Raw genomic sequence first — 21,784 nt, forward strand, 5'->3', positions numbered from 1 at the left:
AAAAAGGATAAAAGCCCTGACTGTGTAGCCTGGATTGTTTTTTGGTCATTGTCTTCGCTTGTTTTTCTCTGCTTTGGTATCTCTCTCAGATTCTGTTCCATCTCCCGCTGTCACCCACGCTTTGTACTTCCAAACTGCAGACAGGTTCTCGTCTAACCCCCCAACCACACGCCTCCTTCCCACCTATCTGAGGAACATCCTCTTCTCTGCACCTCATTGGGCTGGCAGAGTATATTTCACCCACATCCGCCTGATCACTTTCACCTCACGGTCGAGGGAAGGGGAGGCTCCGTAGAACGTCATCCATAGGCCTCAGCCACTTCATATCCACAGGATGTCCCTAAAATCTGTAGGGTGTGGGAAATCAGGGATGTGGAGCCAAAGGCCCTGCAAATTTTAGCCTTCCTCAGACATAACACTTTGCCTTGTTGTTCTCCATCACCTCGCTTGCTTTAGGGAGCCATTTGGCCACTCTGTCCAGTAAGAGCGTTGCTCTCTCTTTTTCCTTTGCACACAGTTTCTCCACTTTTCTATGAGCAAGTGAATTAATTAATGAGTACCCATCAGACTGTAAGCCTGCCTCAGCCAGCCATGCTGGTTGTTGGGCTAATTGCTAGCGGGGTTTCTGCGTGTCATTCATTTCACAATAAGGCTCCTAATTAATCTCAGCACAGTTCTCACTAAAAGAAAGGCTGATAGGGAGAAACATCCCCAATTACCATGAGAAAGGAAATGTCAAGAGCCCTGTTGAGTTTTCCTGGCACCCACCCCTTGTCTCAGATGAAAACCACCATTAAGGCACAGAGGCAGCCTGGCCATCACCCATGAAAACAGGAGAGTGTGAGAGTCGGGGTGCACCGACCACACAGAGCCAGCGCTGGGAGGAGCCTGAGGTCCACACACTCTTGTTTAGTAACACCAATTGTGTTTCCCAAGATAGTGTGGAGAATCCCGGGGGGCCGGGGTGCCACTTGAGAGGCAGAAGAAACTCCCCAGCTGCTCCAGGCCGGGCGGGGCGGCTTTCATCCGGAAAATCTAAGGGTCTCTTCTGTGTTTTTGTGCCTGCAGGACAAAAAATCCTTCACCACCGAAGTGACGTTTTAGAAACGGTGGTCCTGATCAACCCTTCAGATGAAGCAGTCAGCACTGAGGTAAGCGTTTGGCTCTGCAGAGTCACTGCAGGGCATCATGCTCCGGACTCAGAGACCCAGGGATCAGAGGGGCCGGGCAGATGGAAGAGAAAGAGGGACGCAGATTAGAGAAGTCCCAGTGCGGGGATGCTTCCTTCACCCCCAGTCGGTGGCCGGTCCGCTGCAGCAGTACTAACCCAGACTGCCCCTCCAAATCTGGAACCCTGAGCTTTACGTAGCCCTCTTCTCCTCTTCCATAAGGACATAGTGGAAGATGTTAGCTGGAAGTTAATATTTTATTGAGGCAAAGGGTATAAAGTCTTGGTTACGTGGGGTTGCTGTGCTACTGGGATGGGATCCGGAAGGGATGTAGGAGGGGAAGTAAACTCCAAGCCCTTGGCCTGGGATACACAGGAACCAAATTTGGAGAAGAATGACGTCTCAGCTGCATGCCTCATTCAGTGCTACGGGCCTCCCCCATGGCTGCTGAAAGGCAGGACAGCGTGGCGTCAGGAGCATGGACACCAGCACCGGCCAGCCTGGGCGCAGGGTCCCAGGTCCGCCACTTCCAAGGAGGGTGGCCTCAAGCACCTTATTTACTGTCTCTTTGTCTGTCTCCACCTCTATGAAATGGATCGTGCAGCAGTGCCCACCGTTAATACTCATATTTAATGCTGTGCGTAGAAGGTGTCGAGTACTTAGAACAAAGTGTGACGCGTAATAACTGAAATATAAATGTTTTTATTATGATTACTAATAGTGTTACCACCATGTGAAGTTATTGCCAGAGAGAGTCATTGGGTGCTTCAGAGCACACTGCAAGATAAGAATGTGGCTGAATAAGATCCCGGGTCACCCCAGGCTTGAGGTTTTGATCTGGCTCCACGTTCTACTTCCTTTATTAGGGTTCAGCACCTTTAAGAATGAGTTGCTTCTTATACATAAAGCAGCCAAAGTTTTTGGGGGACTCCATTATCTGCAGTGTCTCTTCTACCCATGCTTTGAGCATTTCTTTGACTGCATTCTTTTTATTTTTTTATTGAGGTATAATTCATATACCATAAATCTACACTTTGAAAGTATATAATTCAGTGATTTTTTTAAACTGCATTTGTGTTCACAAAGTTGTGCAACTACCGCCACTATCTAATTCCAGAACATTTTCATCACATACACCTCCCAAACCCCACCACACCCGTTAGCATTCCCCATTTCCCATTCACCCCATTCCTTGCAACCTCTAGTCTACCGTCTATAGCCATAGATTTGCCTATTCTGGACTGGTCATGCAAATGGAATCATACAATTTATGGCTTTTTGTTTCTGGTTTCTTTTGGCATGATGTTTCAAGGTTCATCCATGTTTCAGTACTTCATTCCTTTTTGTAGGTTTATAATATTCCATTGCATGTATGTACCATGATTTATTTACCAAGTTAATGGACACTTGGGTTGTTTCCACTTTTTGGCTCCCATGATATTGCCTATTTTGATCCCATTTCAGATCACCAGGCCCTCTGAAAATCCATTAAGGCATAAGCTTGAGGAGAGTGGTGCGATAACAATCTCTTCGTGACTAACAGTCAAGAAGTAATTACTACTTGAAAAATGATGGAAGTTTAATATATATTCAGGCAGTCTGCCTGGAACAGCTGTGAAAATGAAAACGGAAAAAGGAGAGTTTCTTTAAGGAATTCAGGCTTGTCTGTGGAGCAGATGGAACAATGGCTTGGGTCCATGTGCTTCTCTATGATTTGACTGCGTGGTTCTTGGGGGAAGGAGTCATGACTTTTGGCTTTTGTGTCTCCCACAGGGCCTAGCCTGCTGCCTGGCAGGTTAGGTGCTGACCTGAATTGATTCAGAACTAACACCTTGGTGCTTAGAGCAGGGTTGCTGCTAAAGGACAGGCTGGCTTCCTGCCACTTAAAGGTCACAAGTGCAAACCACTGACAGTTCTCTTTAAGACTCGGAGCAGCCTTTCACTTCTGTCAAGCTTCTTTCCGATCCCATTTTGTCTGGTATAGGGCTGGGCAGGAAAAGGATCCTGGGTGGGGAGGAGTAGACTTGGGACCCCAGTTGGAAACCAGTCCTTCATGAGGTGGGAGTTGAGGGACCTGGGCTGCCCTGGGTGGCTCAGCCTGCGAGGTACTTGCAAGTCTTCACAGACCGCATGCTTCTGGCAGACAATTCTGAGCAGCTGTGGAACAAATGATTGCCCGTTACAGTGACTGCTCCGAGAGGGGGAACCTCGAGGGAGGAAGTCCACTGCTGTTGCTGGCTTGGTTGTAGCAAAACTCTGAAAACAGCATTCATAGGCGGGCTGATGCCCACAGTCCTTGGCTTTGTGGGTGACACCTACAGGCAGGGACCTGTCCAGCCCCCGGGTGACATGAGAATCCCAGAGAATGAATGATTTTTGTCGGTAATAAAGAAGTGCTCCGAAGGCTGGCCCCGGCCGAGGCACGGAGGCCATGCTGCCCACGGCTCACGTCCTGCGCCTTGTGCTTTCTTCCAGGTGCGCTTGATGATCACCGATGCTGCCCGGCACAAGCTGCTCGTGCTCACTGGGCAGTGCTTTGAAAATACCGGGGAGCTCATTCTCCAGGCCGGCTCTTTCTCCTTCCAGAACTTCATAGAGATTTTCACTGATCAAGAGGTGGGTTCCTGTCTGAAAAAGCTGTACGGTGACTTGGCTGTTGTTGCAGCTGAAGGCTGCACTGGAGGGAGCTAAAGGGTGAAGGGACGGAATGTCACGCCTCCTTCGAGATGAGCAAGAATGCTGAGATATGCAAAACTGTGTGATCCTACACACAGCCATTCCGTGGCCTGTCACCACAGGAATGCCGAGCACACATCTATGATTAATTGGAACCGTTCTCAACGTGTCTGAGATATGTATGGGGGTGGGCGGGAGGGGATCCACAGTTAGTGTTTTACAGGTGGCAGAAATCCTGTCCAGGAAACCGGAAGTGACAGAGCCAGAAGAAAACCCACCTTTCATGTTTTCTGAAAGAATACCCCACAGATCTTTTGGGCTTTGGATAAGATGTAACTGCCCTGATCTCTTTCAATTTTCTTACCTATTTTCCTGGTCTAATTATTTGTGATTTCTCTTACTGTTAATGCCTAATCCCTACCTCTGCCCCATGAAAAAGATGCCTAAGAAGTTGTCAGACTGAAGCTGAATCATTCATATTTCTTATGAACATGCCTTTTTCAAAAATGATGCATGTGAAGTGTTCAAAACTATATGAGTAGGGATATTTGCTAAAATCAAGTAACAAATTTTAATTCGGGTATTCCTGCTGGAGAATTTACCCTGGCTGGGAGACTTCTGTTTTCAAAACAATGTGCGTCTCTCATCTTGCTTGTTTATAGCAGTTACAGAGACAGTGAGGCCTTCACCATAGCAGCTGGGGACTGTCTGTAGCTGATAGCAGATTCTAAATAGAGAGGTTGAGGGATGTGCTGGCAGAGGAGTTATCGCTTCTGTGCAAAACTGTCTTCCTGAGATGGCCTCTCAGTCTCATGGGTATTGCAAAGGGCCCTGTGTCTTTCTGCACTTAATCTTTGTTAGCCCTGTACTTCACAGAGAGCCTCTGTGGGTTTTATTTGTTTGTTTTTGTTTGTTTGATCAGGGACAAGTACTATAAACAAACTGCCCAAGTTATTTGACTTACCTGGAGGTTTCTGTAAAAATACTTGTCAGATGCCATAAGTTTCACACACCACCCATGGGGGTAGGGGTGGGATTGTGGGGGATGGGGATGGAAAACTGAAAAGGAACATTTTGCTTTGTCTTTGGAGCCCCAGATTTCAGAAGGTGTGCCATCATCTGCCATAAAATGATGGCAATCTGTTGGCTTCTCCCTCAGAGGCTTCTTAAGCCTTCCTTATCACTCCAAAAGGAAAGTGTTTGGACGCTGCCTTCCTTCAGAATTTGTAATCCAAGCTGCTAGTGTTCAGGCCCCATGTCTTGTTCTTCTTTGTATCTATTGGTCCCCGCAAAAAGGAAAGACCCAGTAAATCTCTGCTAGATTGCATCGATATGACAACAGTAGGGCTACACATCTTGCTGTACCTTCTCCCTGAACTTAGTGTGTGATCACTGTGACACCACAATTTGCTGTGAAATTATGACTGCATGCTCTCACTGTGCCCGGGTGCAGTTGGGCATTTGTCAGGTAACCCGTGACACCTGTCTTTGAGAAGGTGCTCAAGTCTGGATGCAACACCAAGGCTCAGGGACACAGGCCAGCAGTGAACTGGCCTGCCATTAGGCTCAGGTCAGTCCTGAACCCTCGACTCACTTATATGCACATGGGTGCCCCTTTGCATTTCTGTTAGTTAGTTCTGCAGTTAGTTTCTCATGGTTGTTTCTACCCCAGTCATTGATATGTTTTTATCACTGTAAAACTAAACAAAAGAAGTATGTAAAGAAAAGGGCTTGGCATTGGAAAGATTTTAAATAAGGAGTTATAATTCATCCACCTGGACCTCAACAATACCTATTTCTTTACTATTTTTTTAAAAGTATAATGTGAATACTGTTGCTTAAATCATTTCTACTAGACCACAGAAGTAGAATTTTAAATTAATATTAGCCTGTGCATGCATCAGATTTTGCCAGTAATTATGAAGTAAAAGAAATGGCTTTCACTGAGGAATGCAAGTTTATGGAAGGGTTTGTAATCATTGGAAGGGTTCTGAAAAGCGTGCATCTTCCTTATATTCAGGTGGCTATTGTTAAGGGCAGAATATATGTCATATTTTCCTCTGCCTCGCCCATAACCCACACCCCAATATTCTGGAAAAATTAATGTGCTACTCATGTAAAAAAGCATCTCTAGAGTTTTTTCCAGCAGACTAGATCAGTTTTGTCAAGGGGGTGGGGGGAAACAAGGGAAGAGGAGAACATGGGGTGGCATTTGCATTGTGGTTTTAGAAGAAAGGACGCCACAGCTAATGTGGATTGAAAGTCACTGGACTAGGCCAGTGGTTCCCAGCCCTCTCGGAGCTATGACTGCCTACTGTTGCCTGGGATAAAGGGTTGAGTGCAGAATGTCTTCAGTGATGAAGGGGACCTTAAAGGCCATTTGGTGTCCATTTTTGTTCCTTCTATCCAATCCTTAAAGCACACCAGTCACTCCAGAGAAAACTGAAACACAGTATGGGAAAACTAAAAATGATACATTTCTTGACAATAACAGCTAAAATCAAATGGACTGAATGATATAACTATCAATGTATTTTGAGCTTCAGGTTTTTTGTCTTAATCATCCCAGGCCAACTGAAAAACCAAAACTTACAAATAGGAGTCATATGGCTAACCCATCCACTCTCTGAAATTCAGGGTGATGAAATGCATCATCTCCCAGGAGCACTTTCATTCTCTCTGTTAGAAAGTTTTTCCTTACTTGTCTTACTGTGTCTTCAAGGTCCTTTTCCACCTGTGCATGTTAGACACCCTCCGTCAACACTGCTAATGTTTTGTTTTGTCTTGTTTTTTCACCTGCAGATTAATCATTCTTCATTTCACCCTACTGTTCTTCATAAAACAAAGCAAATGTTCCTTATAGTCTCTGGTCACTATCCTTCTAATCTGTTCCTTTGGCAGGAAGGGAGATGTGGTATATGTGGGGGAAATTTAAGACTTCAGTCTTGGTCATGTTTTAGTGCCTTGGAATTATCAGAGAGTTGGATCTATGAATCCAGAGTTGAGAGAAGTCTGAGTTGAGCTGGAGACATTAATATGGAAGTTGTCAGCATGCTAGAGGTACTTAAAGCCCTGAGACAAGATAAAATGGTTAGAGAGAGAAATTTATTAAGAAGAAAAGGGGGGAAACGGACTTGGCCCAGTAGTTAGGGCGTCCGTCTACCACATGGGAGGTCCCCGGTTCAAACCCTGGGCCTCCTTGACCCGTGTGCAGCTGGCCCATGTGCAGTGCTGATGTGCACAAGGAGCGCGCCCTGTAAGGAGAGCCTCCCAGCGCAAAAAAAAAGTGCAGCCTGCCTAAGAATGGTGCCACCCACACAGAGAGCTGATACAAGATGACACAACAAAAAGAAACACAGATTCCTGTGCCACCGACAACAACAGAAGCATACAAAGAAACAAGATGCAGCAAATAGACACAGAGAACAGACAACCGGGGTTGGGTGGGGGGAGAAAAATAAATAAAAAATAAATTTAAAAAAAAGAAGAAGAAAAGGGGAGAGATGCAGATTTGGCTCAACTGACGGAGTGTCCGCCTACCATGTGGAGGGTCCAGAGTTCAATCCCAGAGCCTCCTGACCCATGTGGTGAACTGGCCCACATGCAGTGCTGGTGCACACAAGGAGTGCATGCCAGGCAGGGGTGTCCCACATGTAGGGGCATCCCACATGTAGGGGAGCCCCATGCACAAGGAGTGCACCCTGCAAGGAGAGCCGCCCCATGTGAAAAAAGCACAACCTGCCCAGGAGTGGCGACGTACACACGGAGAGCTGATATAGCAAGATGACGCAACAAAAAGAGACACAGATTCCTGGTGCCACTGACAAGAATGCAAGCGGACACAGAAGAACATACAGTGAATGGACACAGAGACCAGACAATGGAGGGGGGGGGTGGGAAGGGGAGAGAAATAAATAAAAAATCTTTTAAAAAAAGAAGAAGAAGAAAAGGGGGCCCTGGTCTAGCATTTAGAAGTCAAGGCCAAGGAGAAGGAGCCAGCAAGGGAGACTTGAGCCAATTTTTTTCCATCCAGTTTCTCTAAAATGCCATGATACATCATGGACATTATATTTAGGAGTCTTTTTGTTCAGGTCAGGATTGTGAGAGTTGATGAGTTTTGTAGTTTTCAATAAAATCTTTTACTGAATCTAAAAGTAACACTTAGATGTCACCATCCACTAACTATCAACAGGGATGTGATGCAGGCTTTGCCATGCTCTGCAATTTACATAATTTGGGGGATTCCCTTTAAGAAAAAGAATACAAAAATATTAATAATACACAGTTAAGTACAAAACTTTGGAAAAGGGTCCATGCCATTGAAGGTCCCTGAAGATTAAGCTTTCTTTAGCTTTGTGATAAATCCATTTGACTGTCAACTAAAAAAAAAAAAAAAAAATCCCTGAGTCTTTTCCATGAGTGTCACTATTAAATCTCATCTCCCTGTTAATTTACCCAGCTGGTTTTTTAGGACCTTACATTTATCCCTTGAGAATGTCATCCTGCTACAGTTGACTTAGTCATTTTCATCCCAGGGTCAAAAACTATTATAAATGTCTTATTTCTGCCATCCCACATTTTGCTGTGCCTCCCATTTTCATGCTGTGCACTGATTTGATAAGCATATCATCTTCTTTTCATCCCAGGAAATACTCAACAGTACAGAAATGATCATTGAGACAGCCATTGTAGACCTCCCTCCAGGCTGACATTAAGCAGCACCCTTTTATAGGGCGGCTCCAAATCCACCTAATTCTGCTATCACACTGTTCAGAGATCCTGTTAAATGCCTTGCTAAAACCCAGAGATATGCCGTCTACTGTATTTCCTCATTCAGCAAAGCACATAACCTAATCAAGAAAGGAAATGTAGTTAGGCCATGGTTTCGGAATTCAAATCTTGTTTCATTGATACCATCTGCAGGAAAGCCATTTATTTCTTATACCTTCTTTCCTCTTCTACTATGCTAGCCTTTAATCAGAAAAAAAGTAATTATAAGAATAAAAGACAGTTTTTACCCCCAAGCAATATTTCTTCAAGACTTGCCTCTCACCCATCTTTGTAAAAACCAGGCAAAGGGAGCAGTGAATGTGTTTGAACAAGTATTAGCAGGCTCTCACCCCAATCCAAGTGCCTGTTTCAGGACGACAGCTTGTGTTGAATTGCCCTTTCGTGCAGTTCAGCAAAATCCATTGAGCTTGATTCAATATTGGGGGAGAAAAGATGAATAAGATACAAAGATACAGAAGATTCTTTTTCTATTATCCAGGAACTTTCAGTATAGTAGAATTAATAGCTACCCTTTACTATGATGATTTCCAGGCTTCTTTAGAGGAAGTCAAAATGAGGACATATAGTATGCTGCTATACTATATACTATTTTAATTCAAAAATTAAAATGAACTAAACTTAATTGTAAGCATTTCCCTATTAAAGATTCATCAGTTTGAGTTATCCTGGCTTTTTCCCTAAAGTATATTATAAAACATTAATAATTTGCATGTACCCTGTGTGAAAATTAGGATCGAGAGACTCATAATCATTCTGATGGTGCTGGGAATAAAGATCTATGCTAATATTATTGAACAAGAAACAATATCTGGTGCTTATGTTTGCTTTGGCAAGCAAATAATTTGAGTGAAGACTCTCCCCAAGGATGACTACCATCTGCTTTTTCAATTTTCTTAGCTTCCAAAATGGAAAATATTTTTTATTCCTTTTTAGGAGTCAAAGCAAAGTCAAAGACAAACCAAAAATGGCCGTTTTACTGAAATTCAGTGATGGAAACTTCAGATTTTGTAAATGACCCTTACACACATACATGTAGCCTTAGAATGCTAATATTCGGGGGTTATGTGAGGCAGATAAAACCACTCTAGTACTAGAATATAAGAATTCAGACCAGCTGGATCAAATGAAACTTTTGCTTTGCTCTTTCATCATGTTCTATCAATTACCCAGAGCCCTTTTCATTTTGAAATTCTAAGCTGACTTCCAAGCTTTGATGAAACTAAAAGAAAATTGGAGTTTATGACCTAATTCCCCTTCAGAATCCACTAAGCTAAGACCATGAAACATATGGCCATAATATGGAGTGGGAAAGAAAATAGCTTTTTCATTAAACTGCAATCTCTGTTCTGTTTCCGATTTGCTCTTTCATGTTCCTGTGCAATGGGAAGTACTAAACAGGGTGTTGAAATCTTTTGGAGCCAAATTTGATCTTCCACTCATATCCAGCTTGCCTGAAAGAGCAGGAGTTGTGAGAAAGTGTAGTGTCTCAACCTGAATTTAAATATAAGCAAATAAGGGACAAATTTGGCAATTTGCTTGTTAATTACCTAATAGCTTTAATCATCACAGTTTCAATAAGCATTTGTATTTGCAAAATTGCACTTTAAACCGTAGTATGAGAATATGCTGGGTAAACCGCTCATGTTTTAAATAGTGTGAATTGATGCCAGAAACAAGTAATTTTGCAGTAATGAGCAATTCATAACTTCTTGTCTTGGGGGGAGGGGTAGATGGAAGCAACCTTTTGTCTTTCTTACCTACCAGATTCTAAAAGGGAGACAAGTGAACTATTATCTAAATCATTTAATGTGTCAATCAGGACTTTTTTGCCAGGCACAGTGGAATAAATGAAAGCATTTTATATCGGTGGTGAAATGGACTTTAAAAAGTTTAATACTTTTTAAAGGGTATCTTTACATGGTAAGTACTCAGGGGTAATAGTCAAGGTATGTTATAACTGCTGTGGCACAGCATGTAGCATCCAGAATGGACCTTGGTCTTAGAACTGAAACAGGGTTCTGGAATTTCCTTGCTGGGCAAGAACATGCAAGGTTGTTGGATCAAGGGAGGGGAATGAGTCCAAGGGCAGGGACTGGGGGTTATTGAGGCAGTAGGAGGTTACTGGGTATTGGGGGACCTCAGGACAGAGGCTGGTCTCCTTTCAGGATGGAAGTATTTCAGCATTTAAATAACCAGCATCGCTACATGAATGCAAATTTGAAATCAGGCTTTTGTGCATCCAATGATCCTATAATACCTAGTAATAGATAAAGATGATGAATCAGTGATGACTGTCATTTAAACCCTTTCTTTGTTTTTTGTTTTGTTTTGTTTTTTAAATCCCAGATTGGGGAATTACTGAGCACCACTCACCCTGCCAACAAAGCCAGCTTAACCCTGTTCTGTCCCGAAGAAGGGGACTGGAAGAACTCCAATCTTGACAGACACAATCTCCAAGACTTCATCAATATTAAACTCAACTCAGCTTCTATATTGCCAGAAATGGAAGGACTTTCAGAGTTTACTGAGTATCTCTCAGAATCAGTGGAAGTCCCATCTCCCTTTGACATCCTGGAACCTCCCACTTCTGGTGGATTTCTAAAGCTATCCAAGCCCTGCTGTTACATTTTTCCAGGAGGGAGGGGTGATTCTGCATTATTTGCAGTGAACGGATTCAATATGCTCATCAATGGAGGATCAGAAAGAAAATCCTGCTTCTGGAAGCTCATCCGGCACTTGGACCGAGTGGACTCCATCCTGCTCACCCACATTGGGGACGACAACTTGCCTGGAATAAACAGCATGCTACAGCGGAAAATAGCAGAGCTCGAGGAGGAACAGTCCCAGGGCTCTACCACAAACAGTGACTGGATGAAAAACCTCATCTCTCCTGACTTAGGGGTTGTGTTTCTCAATGTACCTGAAAATCTGAAAAACCCAGAGCCAAACATCAAGATGAAGAGAAGTATAGAAGAAGCTTGTTTCACTCTCCAGTACCTAAACAAATTGTCCATGAAACCAGAACCTCTATTTAGAAGTGTAGGCAATACCATCGATCCTGTCATTCTTTTCCAAAAAATGGGAGTTGGTAAACTTGAGATGTACGTGCTTAACCCAGTCAAAAGCAGCAAGGAAATGCAGTATTTTATGCAGCAGTGGACTGGTACCAACAAAGACAAGGCAGAACTAATTCTGCCTAATGGTCAAGAAATAGATATCCCAATTTCTTATTTAACTTCAGTCTCATCTTTGATTGTGTGGCATCCAGCAAACCCTGCAGAAAAAATCATCCGAGTCCTGTTCCCTGGAAACAGCACCCAATACAACATCCTGGAAGGGCTGGAAAAGCTCAAACATTTAGATTTCCTGAAGCAACCTCTGGCTACCCAGAAAGATCTCACTGGCCAGGTAGCCTCTCCCACAGTGAAACAAGTAAAACTGAAACAAAGAGCTGATAGCCGAGAAAGTCTGAAGCCAGCCACAAAACCACTTGCCAGCAAATCTGTGCGGAAGGAGTCTAAAGAAGAAACCCCTGATGCCACAAAAGTTAACCATGTAGAAAAGCCACCCAAAATTGAAAGCAAAGAAAAGGTAACAGTGAAAAAGGACAAGCCAACAAAAGCAGAGACCAAACCTCCGGTGACTGAAAAGGAGGTTCCTAGCAAGGAAGACCAACCTTCAGTGAAAGCTGAGGTGGCTGAAAAGCAAGCTACAGATGTCAAACCCAAAGTTGCCAAGGAGAAGGTAGTGAAAAAGGAAACAAAGTTAAAGGCTGAAGAAAAGAAAGAGGAGAAGGAAAAGCCAAAGAAAGAAGTGGCTAAAAAGGAGGACAAAACACCTGTCAAGAAGGAGGAAAAACCAAAAAAGGAAGAGGTAAAAAAGGAAGTCAAAAAAGAAGTCAAGAAAGAAGAGAAAAAGGAATCCAAGAAAGAGGTTAAGAAAGAAACACCACTAAAGGAAACCAAGAAGGAAGTTAAGAAGGAAGAAAAGAAGGAAGTTAAAAAGGAAGAAAAGGAGCCCAAAAAAGAAATTAAGAAGCTCCCTAAAGACTTAAAGAAACCATCTACACCTCTATCTGAAGCAAAAAAACCGGCTGCATTAAAACCAAAAGTACCCAAGAAGGAAGAGTCTGTCAAGAAAGATGCTGTTGCTGCTGGGAAGCCAAAGGAGAAGGGGAAAATTAAAGTCATTAAGAAGGAAGTCAAGACAACAGAGGCTGCAGCTGCAGCCATTGGCACTGTGGCCACTGCAGCAGCCATGGGGGCTGCAGCTGAAATAGCAGCCACTGGCCCTGCCAAAGAACTCGAAGCTGAGAGGTCCCTTATGTCATCTCCTGAGGATCTAACCAAGGACTTTGAAGAATTAAAGGCCGAAGAGGTCGATGTAGCAAAGGACATCAAGCCTCAGCTGGAGCTGAGAGAAGATGAAGAAAAACTCAAGGAGAGTGAGCCCGTTGAAGCCTATGTCATCCAGAAAGAGACAGAAGTCATCAAAGGTCCTGCAGAGTCCCCTGATGAGGGGATCACCACCACTGAAGGAGAGGGTGAATGTGAGCAAACACCTGAGGAACTGGAACCAGTTGAAAAGCAGGGAGTGGATGACATTGAAAAATTCGAAGATGAAGGAGCTGGTTTTGAAGAATCCTCAGAGACTGGAGACTATGAAGAAAAGGCAGAAACCGAGGATGCTGAGGAGCCAGAGGAAGATGGTGAAGAAAATGTGTGTGTGAGAACTTCCAAGCACAGCCTCATTGAGGATGAGGAAAGGGCAAAGGCAGAGGCAGACGTGTACATCAAGGAGAAGAGGGAGTCTGTGGCCAGTGGGGATGATCGAGCAGAAGAAGACATGGATGAGGCAGTTGAGAAAGGGGAAACTGAACAGTCTGAGGAGGAGGGTGATGAGGAGTACAAAGCAGAGGATGCCAGAGAGGAGGAATATGAGCCTGAAAAAATTGAAGCGGAAGACTACGTGATGGCTGTGGTTGACAAGGCAGCAGAGGCTGGTGGTGTTGAGGATCAGTATGGGTTCCTTACCACATCAGCCAAGCCACTGGGAGCCCAGTCTCCTGCCCAAGAACCTGCATCTTCAATTCATGATGAGACTTTACCTGGAGGCTCAGAGAGTGAGGCCACTGCTTCTGATGAGGAGAATCGAGAAGACCAGCCTGAAGAATTCACTGCCACTTCTGGCTATACTCAGTCTACCATTGAGATATCCAGTGAGCCCACCCCAATGGATGAGATGTCTACTCCTCGTGATGTGATGAGTGATGAGACCAACAATGAAGAGACAGAGTCCCCATCTCAGGAATTTGTAAACATTACCAAATATGAGTCGTCACTGTATTCTCAGGAATATGCCAAACCTACTACTGTTACACCACTCAATGGATTATCTGATGGGTCAAAAACAGATGCTACTGATGGCAAGGATTACAATGCTTCAGCCTCCACCATATCACCACCCTCGTCCATGGAAGAAGACAAATTCAGCAAATCTGCTCTACATGATGCTTACTGTTTTGGAGAGAAAGAAGTGAAAGTGAGTGCCACACTGGAAATCAAAGACACTTCAGCAGATTTGGATGAAAAACTTAGCCCATCTAAGAGCCCATCCCTGAGTCCATCTCCACCATCACCCATAGAAAAGACCCCTCTGGGCGAACGTAGTGTGAACTTTTCTCTGACACCCAATGAGATTAAAGTCTCCACAGAGCCAGAAGCAGCCCCAGTGTCTCCTGAGGTGACCCAAGAAGTAGTTGAAGAACATTGTGCGAGTCCTGAGGATAAGACCCTGGAAGTGGTGTCTCCATCTCAGTCTGTGACTGGCAGTGCTGGCCACACACCTTACTATCAGTCTCCCACTGACGAGAAGGCCAATCACCTCCCCACAGAAGTCACTGAAAAACCATCAGCGGTTCCAGTGAGTTTTGAATTTGATGATGACAAAGATGAGAATGAAAAGCCTTCCATAAGCCCAATGGATGAACCAGTACCTGATTCAGAGTCTCCTATTGAAAAAGTTTTGTCTCCTTTACGCAGCCCTCCCCTAATTGGATCAGAGTCTGCATATGAAAGTTTCCTAAGTGCTGATGATAAGGCTCTGGACAGATGTATTGAAAGTCCTTTTGAAGGAAAGAATGGAAAACAGAGCTTTCCAGATCAAATAAGTCCAGTTTCTGAAATAACTTCTACTGGTCTTTTCCAAGAGGAACAAGAAGGGAAAAGCACAGACTTTATACCAATAAAGGAAGACTTTAGTCAAGAAAAGAAAAATGATGATATTGAAGCCCTGAGTTCTCAACCAGGACTGGCTTTGGATGAAAGGAAATTAGGAGATGTATCTCCTACGCAAATAGATGTCAGTCAGTTTGGATCTTTTAAAGAAGACACTAAAATGTCCATTTCTGAAGGCACTGTCTCAGACAAGTCTGCTACTCCTGTTGATGAGGGTGTAGCAGAAGACACATACTCTCATATAGAGGGTGTGGCTTCAGTCTCCACAGCATCCGTGGCTACGAGCTCATTCCCAGAGCCAACAACAGATGATGTGTCTCCTTCTCTGCATGCTGAGGTTGGCTCTCCACATTCCACTGAAGTGGACGATTCCCTTTCAGTGTCTGTTGTGCAAACACCTACCACTTTCCAGGAAACAGAAATGTCTCCATCTAAAGAAGAATGCCCAAGACCTATGTCGATCTCTCCACCAGATTTCTCCCCTAAAACAGCCAAATCCAGGACACCAGTTCAAGATCACAGATCTGAACAATCCTCAATGTCTATTGAGTTCGGTCAGGAATCTCCTGAGCATTCCCTTGCTATGGACTTCAGTCGACAGTCTCCAGATCAACCTACAGTGGGTGCAAGTATGCTTCACATCACTGAAAATGGTCCAACTGAAGTGGACTATAGTCCTTCTGACATGCAGGACTCTAGTTTATCACATAAGATACCACCAACAGAGGAGCCATCCTACACCCAAGATAATGATCTTTCTGAGCTCATCTCAGTATCTCAGGTAGAGGCCTCCCCATCCACCTCTTCCGCACATACCCCTTCTCAGATTGCTTCTCCTCTCCAAGAAGATACTCTATCTGATGTTGTTCCTCCCAGAGATATATCCTTATATGCCTCACTCACCTCTGAAAAAGTACAAACTCTGGAAGGAGAGAAACTTTCACCAAAATCTGACATCTCTCCACTGACCCCAAGAGAGTCCTCTCCTTTATATTCACCCAGTTTCTCAGATTCTACCTCTGCAGTCAAAGAGAGCACAGCAGCTAGCCATAGTTCCTCTTCTCCACCAATGGATGCAGCATCTGCAGAGCCCTATGGCTTCCGTTCCTCGATGTTATTTGATACAATGCAACACCATCTAGCCTTGAATAGAGATTTGACCCCATCTGGTGTGGAGAAGGATAGTGGAGGGAAGACACCTGGTGATTTCAGCTATGCCTATCAAAAGGCTGAGAAAACAACCAGATCCCCAGATGAAGAAGGTTACACCTATGAATCTTATGAGAAAACCACAAGGACCCCAGAGGTTGGTGGCTATTACTATGAGAAGACAGAAAGAACCACAAAGTCACCAACTGATGGTGGCTACACTTATGAGACCATTGAGAAAACCACCAAGACCCCTGAGGATGGTGGTTATGCCTATGAAATTACAGAGAAGACCACACGGACTCCCGAAGAGGGTGGGTACTCATATGAGATAAGTGAGAAGATGACAAAGACTCCTGAAGTGAGTGGTTACAGCTATGAAAAGGCTGAGAGGTCTAGAAGGCTCCTAGATGACATTAGCAATGGCTATGATGACTCTGAAGGTGGAGGTCACACACTTGGGGATTCCAGCTATTCTTATGAGACGACTGAGAAAATTGCCACTTTTCCTGAGTCTGAAAGTTACTCCTATGAGGCATCTACAAAAATGACACGAGCCCCTGATACTTCCACATACTGTTATGAGACTACAGAGAAAATCACGAGAACCCCTCAGACAACTACATATTCCTATGAGACTCCAGACCGTTGCTACACTGCTGAAAAGAAGTCCCCCTCTGAGGCCCGCCAGGATGTCGATTTATGCCTTGTGTCCTCCTGTGAATACAAGCATCCTAAGACAGAGCTTTCACCCTCCTTCATTAATCCCAATCCTCTAGAGTGGTTTGCCAGTGAAGAGCCAACTGAAGAGTCTGAGAAGCCCCTCACTCAATCAGGAGGAGCCCCACCACCCCCAGGAGGCAAGCAGCAGGGGCGGCAGTGTGATGAAACCCCCCCAACATCCGTTAGCGAGTCGGCCCCATCGCAGACAGACTCAGATGTTCCCCCGGAGACTGAAGAGTGCCCTTCCATCACAGCTGATGCAAATATCGACTCTGAAGATGAATCTGAAACCATTCCCACAGACAAAACTGTCACCTACAAACACATGGACCCACCTCCGGCCCCCGTGCAAGACCGCAGCCCTTCTCCACGCCACCCTGATGTGTCCATGGTGGATCCGGAGGCCTTGGCCATTGAGCAGAACCTTGGCAAAGCTCTGAAGAAAGACCTGAAAGAGAAGGCCAAAACCAAAAAGCCAGGTACAAAGACCAAGTCATCATCACCTGTCAAGAAGGGTGATGGGAAGTCCAAGCCCTCTACTGCTTCACCAAAACCAGGAGGCTTGAAGGACTCCTCAGATAAGGTGTCCAGAGTGGCTTCTCCTAAGAAGAAAGAATCTGTGGAAAAAGCTACAAAACCCACCAGCACTCCAGAGGTCAAAGCTGCACGTGGGGAGGAGAAAGACAAGGAGACCAAGAATGCCACCAATGCCTCTACGTCCAAATCGGTAAAGACTGCAACTGCAGGTAGGTTGGTGAAGATGCCAGGCATCCTGGACTGGCCGCAGAAGTTTTGCTTTTATTTGAAGAAACCACATGGAGCCTTTAAACTTACCTGTTTTACCTTGGGCTAGGAAGATGGGAGAGCACAGTTGGTGCTTTAGGTTCCCTTTTCTATTCTCTTCTGCCAGAGGAGAATATGTTCCAGCCCATTGTGACCTTCAGGCGTCTGCTTAGGGCAGGATATGGACCAGAGTGGCTCTAGTTCACCAGTTGGCCTTCCTGGGTTTACCCTGTTCTGGAGCACAGCCACTGCAGTCCTGGTAGATATTGTCAACCATGTTGGCATGAGCTTCAGCCATACTGTCCCCAGAATCAAGCTGAGGCAAAAAATGCCAGGAGCTAGCTCCCAAAGGCCTAAGGGAATTTCAAGCAAGCCCAGATTGGAATGGGCAGTCTAAGCCCAAGATTTACATTGCAATTTTTTTTTTTCATGAAAAATAAATAAATAAATAACCAGGCTAGATACATGCCCATTACAGGCAATGCTCGGTTTTTTCATCAGCCAACAAATTATCCTTTCAGTTGACCAGTGGGAACCCAATACAAATTGAGAGAAAAGCATTGTGCCTCTTCTCCTGTCCCTCCCTCATCCCACGGCCTCACTAATGGTGACTCATAATGTTCTTTCAGAAAGCCCACATGGTAAGAGCTGATATCCCTGGCTTTCTGTTTTGGTTCTGATTCCCAGATTTATTAGGTTCTCAGCAATGACTTGGGTTTTTATATATATGTGTGTGTGTGTTTTAAGAGAAGTTGTGAGTGACCTGGGTTTTTGATGGAACAGGTCCCTGGTGGCCAGGCTTCAGGTTGTTACTTCCAGCCAATGACTGGAATTTCCATTAGTGAATCTTATTTAACATAATTATTCAGAAGATTTAGATCACAGTTCACAAAGAAGTATGAACATGTGAAGTGAAAAATAAATATTGTTTCCTTGATTTATTAGGTAAAATCTGATAGATGAAACTTTGGGACTTTCACATTCAACATATTTTGGGAAGTTAGTTACAGCTACACATTTTTACCTTAAGCAGTATGGAGCATCGATTTTACAGGCGGTGTTTTACATGTATGAAGAAAATGAACTGAATCTGTTCATGCTTAAAATTAATGAAAAACCACCAAATAATTAACCCATTGGTCTAAGAAAGTTGACGACTGACCTGCACTTAAGAGAATACATAAAATCTATTCCAACAGATAAAAACCACCTGAAATTTGCTACCACACTTGCCAGAACATGTACCCTAGCCCATGCAATTGAATTTTCAAGCCTTTTTGGCCATATAAAGAGAACCTTTAAAGTCAAAGTAATAAATAAAGACGAGTTCATTTGAATTTACTTTTTGTTGTTGTTTTTTTAATTTACTTTGAGGATGCTTTTCCAGTGGATTTCTAAAAAGACAAAATTGGATAATGATTCATTTTTAAAACAAAACTTAGGTCGGCTTTTAGCCATTCCCTCAGTTTATGCTTCCATGAGCAATATTCATTTGGTATTCATGGCATTGATTTAATGTGCAAGAGAAAATCTTGCAGACATTCTTAATTATTAGAAGACACATAGCTCACAAACTTCTGCTACATGTCAGTTCTTTAGGAGGGCCACAAATGGATATTTTGAAGGCTTTCAGCTCAGATTCATTAAAATGGTCTCTTAACCTATTTTTATCCAAATATCAGTTTGGCTGATCTCTACGCTCCACCACCCCAAATAAAATCAGACAGTTGATAGAATTCACTGGTGGTTTTGACTCTGTGATGACAGTCTTTTTAAAACCATAGAAAGAAGATCAAGCATATTAAGATCTAGGTGACATTTTAAATAGCTTTAGATGGGGGCATGAGAGTGGGGTATCTCAGAACCTCTTCTATTTTTTAACGTAACATTTTCTGTGATCTATATATCTTTAAAAAAAGAGAGACAATAATTTTTTAAAAATTCTACTTAATGGCTTTAGAACAGTGCACATTAGAATCACCTGGGGGTGCTTTTAGAAAACAGTGGCATCCAGGCTCCAGTCTCAGCCCAATTAAACCACACTTGAAGGCAGGGGCTCTTAACAAGGAGTCTGTGAACTTGAATTGAAATAAAAAACAAAAACAAAAACATTATTCTTGAGGGGACATGTTGGTGTAAGTGTGATATATTTATAAAATAATACACAGTATGGTGTGGACTTAGTAAGGGGTCAGTGGTTTTTACCTGACTGGCAGAGGGGTCCATGGAAACAAAAAGGTTAAGAGCCCCTGCTTAAGGGGTGAGGCCTGGGGTCACCAGTGTGTTTTATAAGTTCCCCAGGTCATTGTACTTGTGCAGTCTGGGTGAAGAACCACTCCCATAGAATGCTTGTTCTACTGTTTCAAAAACTTTGAGCCTTCTTAGATTTGTAAATCATTTTTTTCTGTGTGAGTGTGTCTGTTGGAGTTTGAGGTAGAGTGGTGAAGGGATAAAAAGAGCACTTTTTCCTATTATAAGCCATACTGAATAATGGACATTTTAATTCTTTGGGGTTCACTGTATAAACTCAGTTTGAAACCAAGTCTCCGTCAACTGTCCTTGTCAGTCACACTGGATTTGCAAAGATTTAGCCTTAAGTTTAATGCCATGAGTTCTCCACATCATCCCGTGCCCAGATGTCAATCTTGGCTTGGGTGGGCTTGTCCACTGGAAGGGTAAGTACTAGTCTCCAGGTGCACAAGGCCTGCTGAGGGACCCAAGAGTTAAAAGACCTCACAGAGATTCAGCTGCAGCAGATTTCTGTCTCCTTCACCCAGTTGAGAGCAAGAGTGGGGGGAAACAAACAAGCAAACAACCACAAGCTTCAGGTGAACCAACTGATGTAGCCCCTACCTCCTGGAACAAGTGAAAGCCAGTTCACAAAACAAGGTGCCAGGAAATTTTTTTGATTGATCTAGGTTTTTACTTTGCACAGGCCTTTCTGATTTAGACTGGGGATTTTGGCTGCAAGATGCCCCTCTCCCCAGTCTGGTATGTCCTGGTTGGCTAGAGAAACCCCAGGCTTTCACAGCTGTCCTTATGCCAATGATTGGCTGTTCAGCCTTGCCTAGGAGAGGTGTCTGACTTTGGCTTTTCAGAGCAGAGAACATGGTGTTTCATCAGTGTTTGTGACTGAGGTCAAGGGTCTTAGGAATCCATATGGGGTTAAAGTTTGATCTGTTTACTAGGTCTGTTGTGAAGGTTGGATACTTTTGCTGGTAAAATCGCTATAAAAACAAAGTGGATTACTAAGAGCTCTTTAATTATGGGTTGCCAAAGGCAGATGCCTTCTTTTGACCTTTAAAATCGATTTCTTAGATCACTTTTCAAGTTAAGTGCCTATTAGTAACTCTTAAAGAAGGCACTTTACTATCTGGGCCCATCTTTTGGGAAGGCCAGAAACGCTTCTTACTGCCTATGGGTTGTCTACAAAGAGAAGCCATCCCGTTCTTCATTTCTGTTGAGATGGTAAACAGCTATATTACAGGTTCTCAAACTGCCAGAGTTAAATGCCCACTGCCAGTTCCCAGGGAGATGGGAATGTCCATTCCCCCATCTCATGTCCCAGAGGGTCTCCTTATGGATGAGTAGGGAGGGTGTATTGGGAGTACGGGTCTCTTTGCTTTGCTGTGACTTTTGCTTTCTCTTTGCCTTTGCTTGTTTACCAAAGGACCAGGAGCCACCAAGACAGCCAAGTCCTCGGCTGTGCCTCCAGGCCCCCCTGTGTATTTGGACCTGTGCTATATCCCCAACCACAGCAATAGTAAAAATGTGGATGTCGAATTTTTCAAGAGAGTAAGGTCATCCTACTACGTGGTGAGCGGGAATGACCCCGCCGCAGAGGAGCCCAGCCGGGCTGTCCTGGATGCCTTATTGGAAGGGAAGGCTCAGTGGGGCAGCAGCATGCAGGTAAGAGCTCAAGTGCAGTGCCTGTGCTGCAGACTGAGCTAGCTGACTCCAGAGGCGGAGGGAAGGGATCACGTTTAACGATGAACGTTTACGGTTGTGGAGCCCCATGAGGTGTCTCTTGGGCCTTCACACGACATAACCTGACAGCTATTATCCTTGGCACCACCACCAAGGCCTTGGAAAAAAGACACCTCACCCCCTTCAGGCACAATTATTTGCTTGCAAAATGGGCTCAAGGTTACTTGCCCTTCCCCCCAGTATGCCGAGTATTCTGTATCATAAATCAAAATGGTCATATTTCCATGTGCAGGCTGCTCCAGATTTGTCTTTACTCCTTTGTATTTCAAG

At 44.1% G+C, this 21,784-nt stretch overlaps 1 protein-coding gene across 2 annotated transcripts in view; it reads left to right on the forward strand.

Annotated features, from left to right (window-relative positions):
* Nucleotides 1-21,784, forward strand: part of MAP1B (microtubule associated protein 1B) — a 98,819-nt gene that overhangs the window by 71,916 nt on the left and 5,119 nt on the right. For both annotated transcript variants that reach the window (XM_058309985.1, XM_058309986.2), the window contains 4 exons: nt 1,069-1,151; nt 3,645-3,785; nt 10,983-17,490; nt 21,198-21,436. In XM_058309985.1, coding sequence (XP_058165968.1) covers nt 1,069-1,151; nt 3,645-3,785; nt 10,983-17,490; nt 21,198-21,436 — 6,971 coding nt within the window. The remainder of the gene's footprint in view (nt 1-1,068; nt 1,152-3,644; nt 3,786-10,982; nt 17,491-21,197; nt 21,437-21,784) is intronic.

Source organism: Dasypus novemcinctus, chromosome 2 (genome assembly GCF_030445035.2).
Source record: "Dasypus novemcinctus isolate mDasNov1 chromosome 2, mDasNov1.1.hap2, whole genome shotgun sequence".
Classification (NCBI taxonomy): Eukaryota; Metazoa; Chordata; class Mammalia; order Cingulata; family Dasypodidae; genus Dasypus; species Dasypus novemcinctus.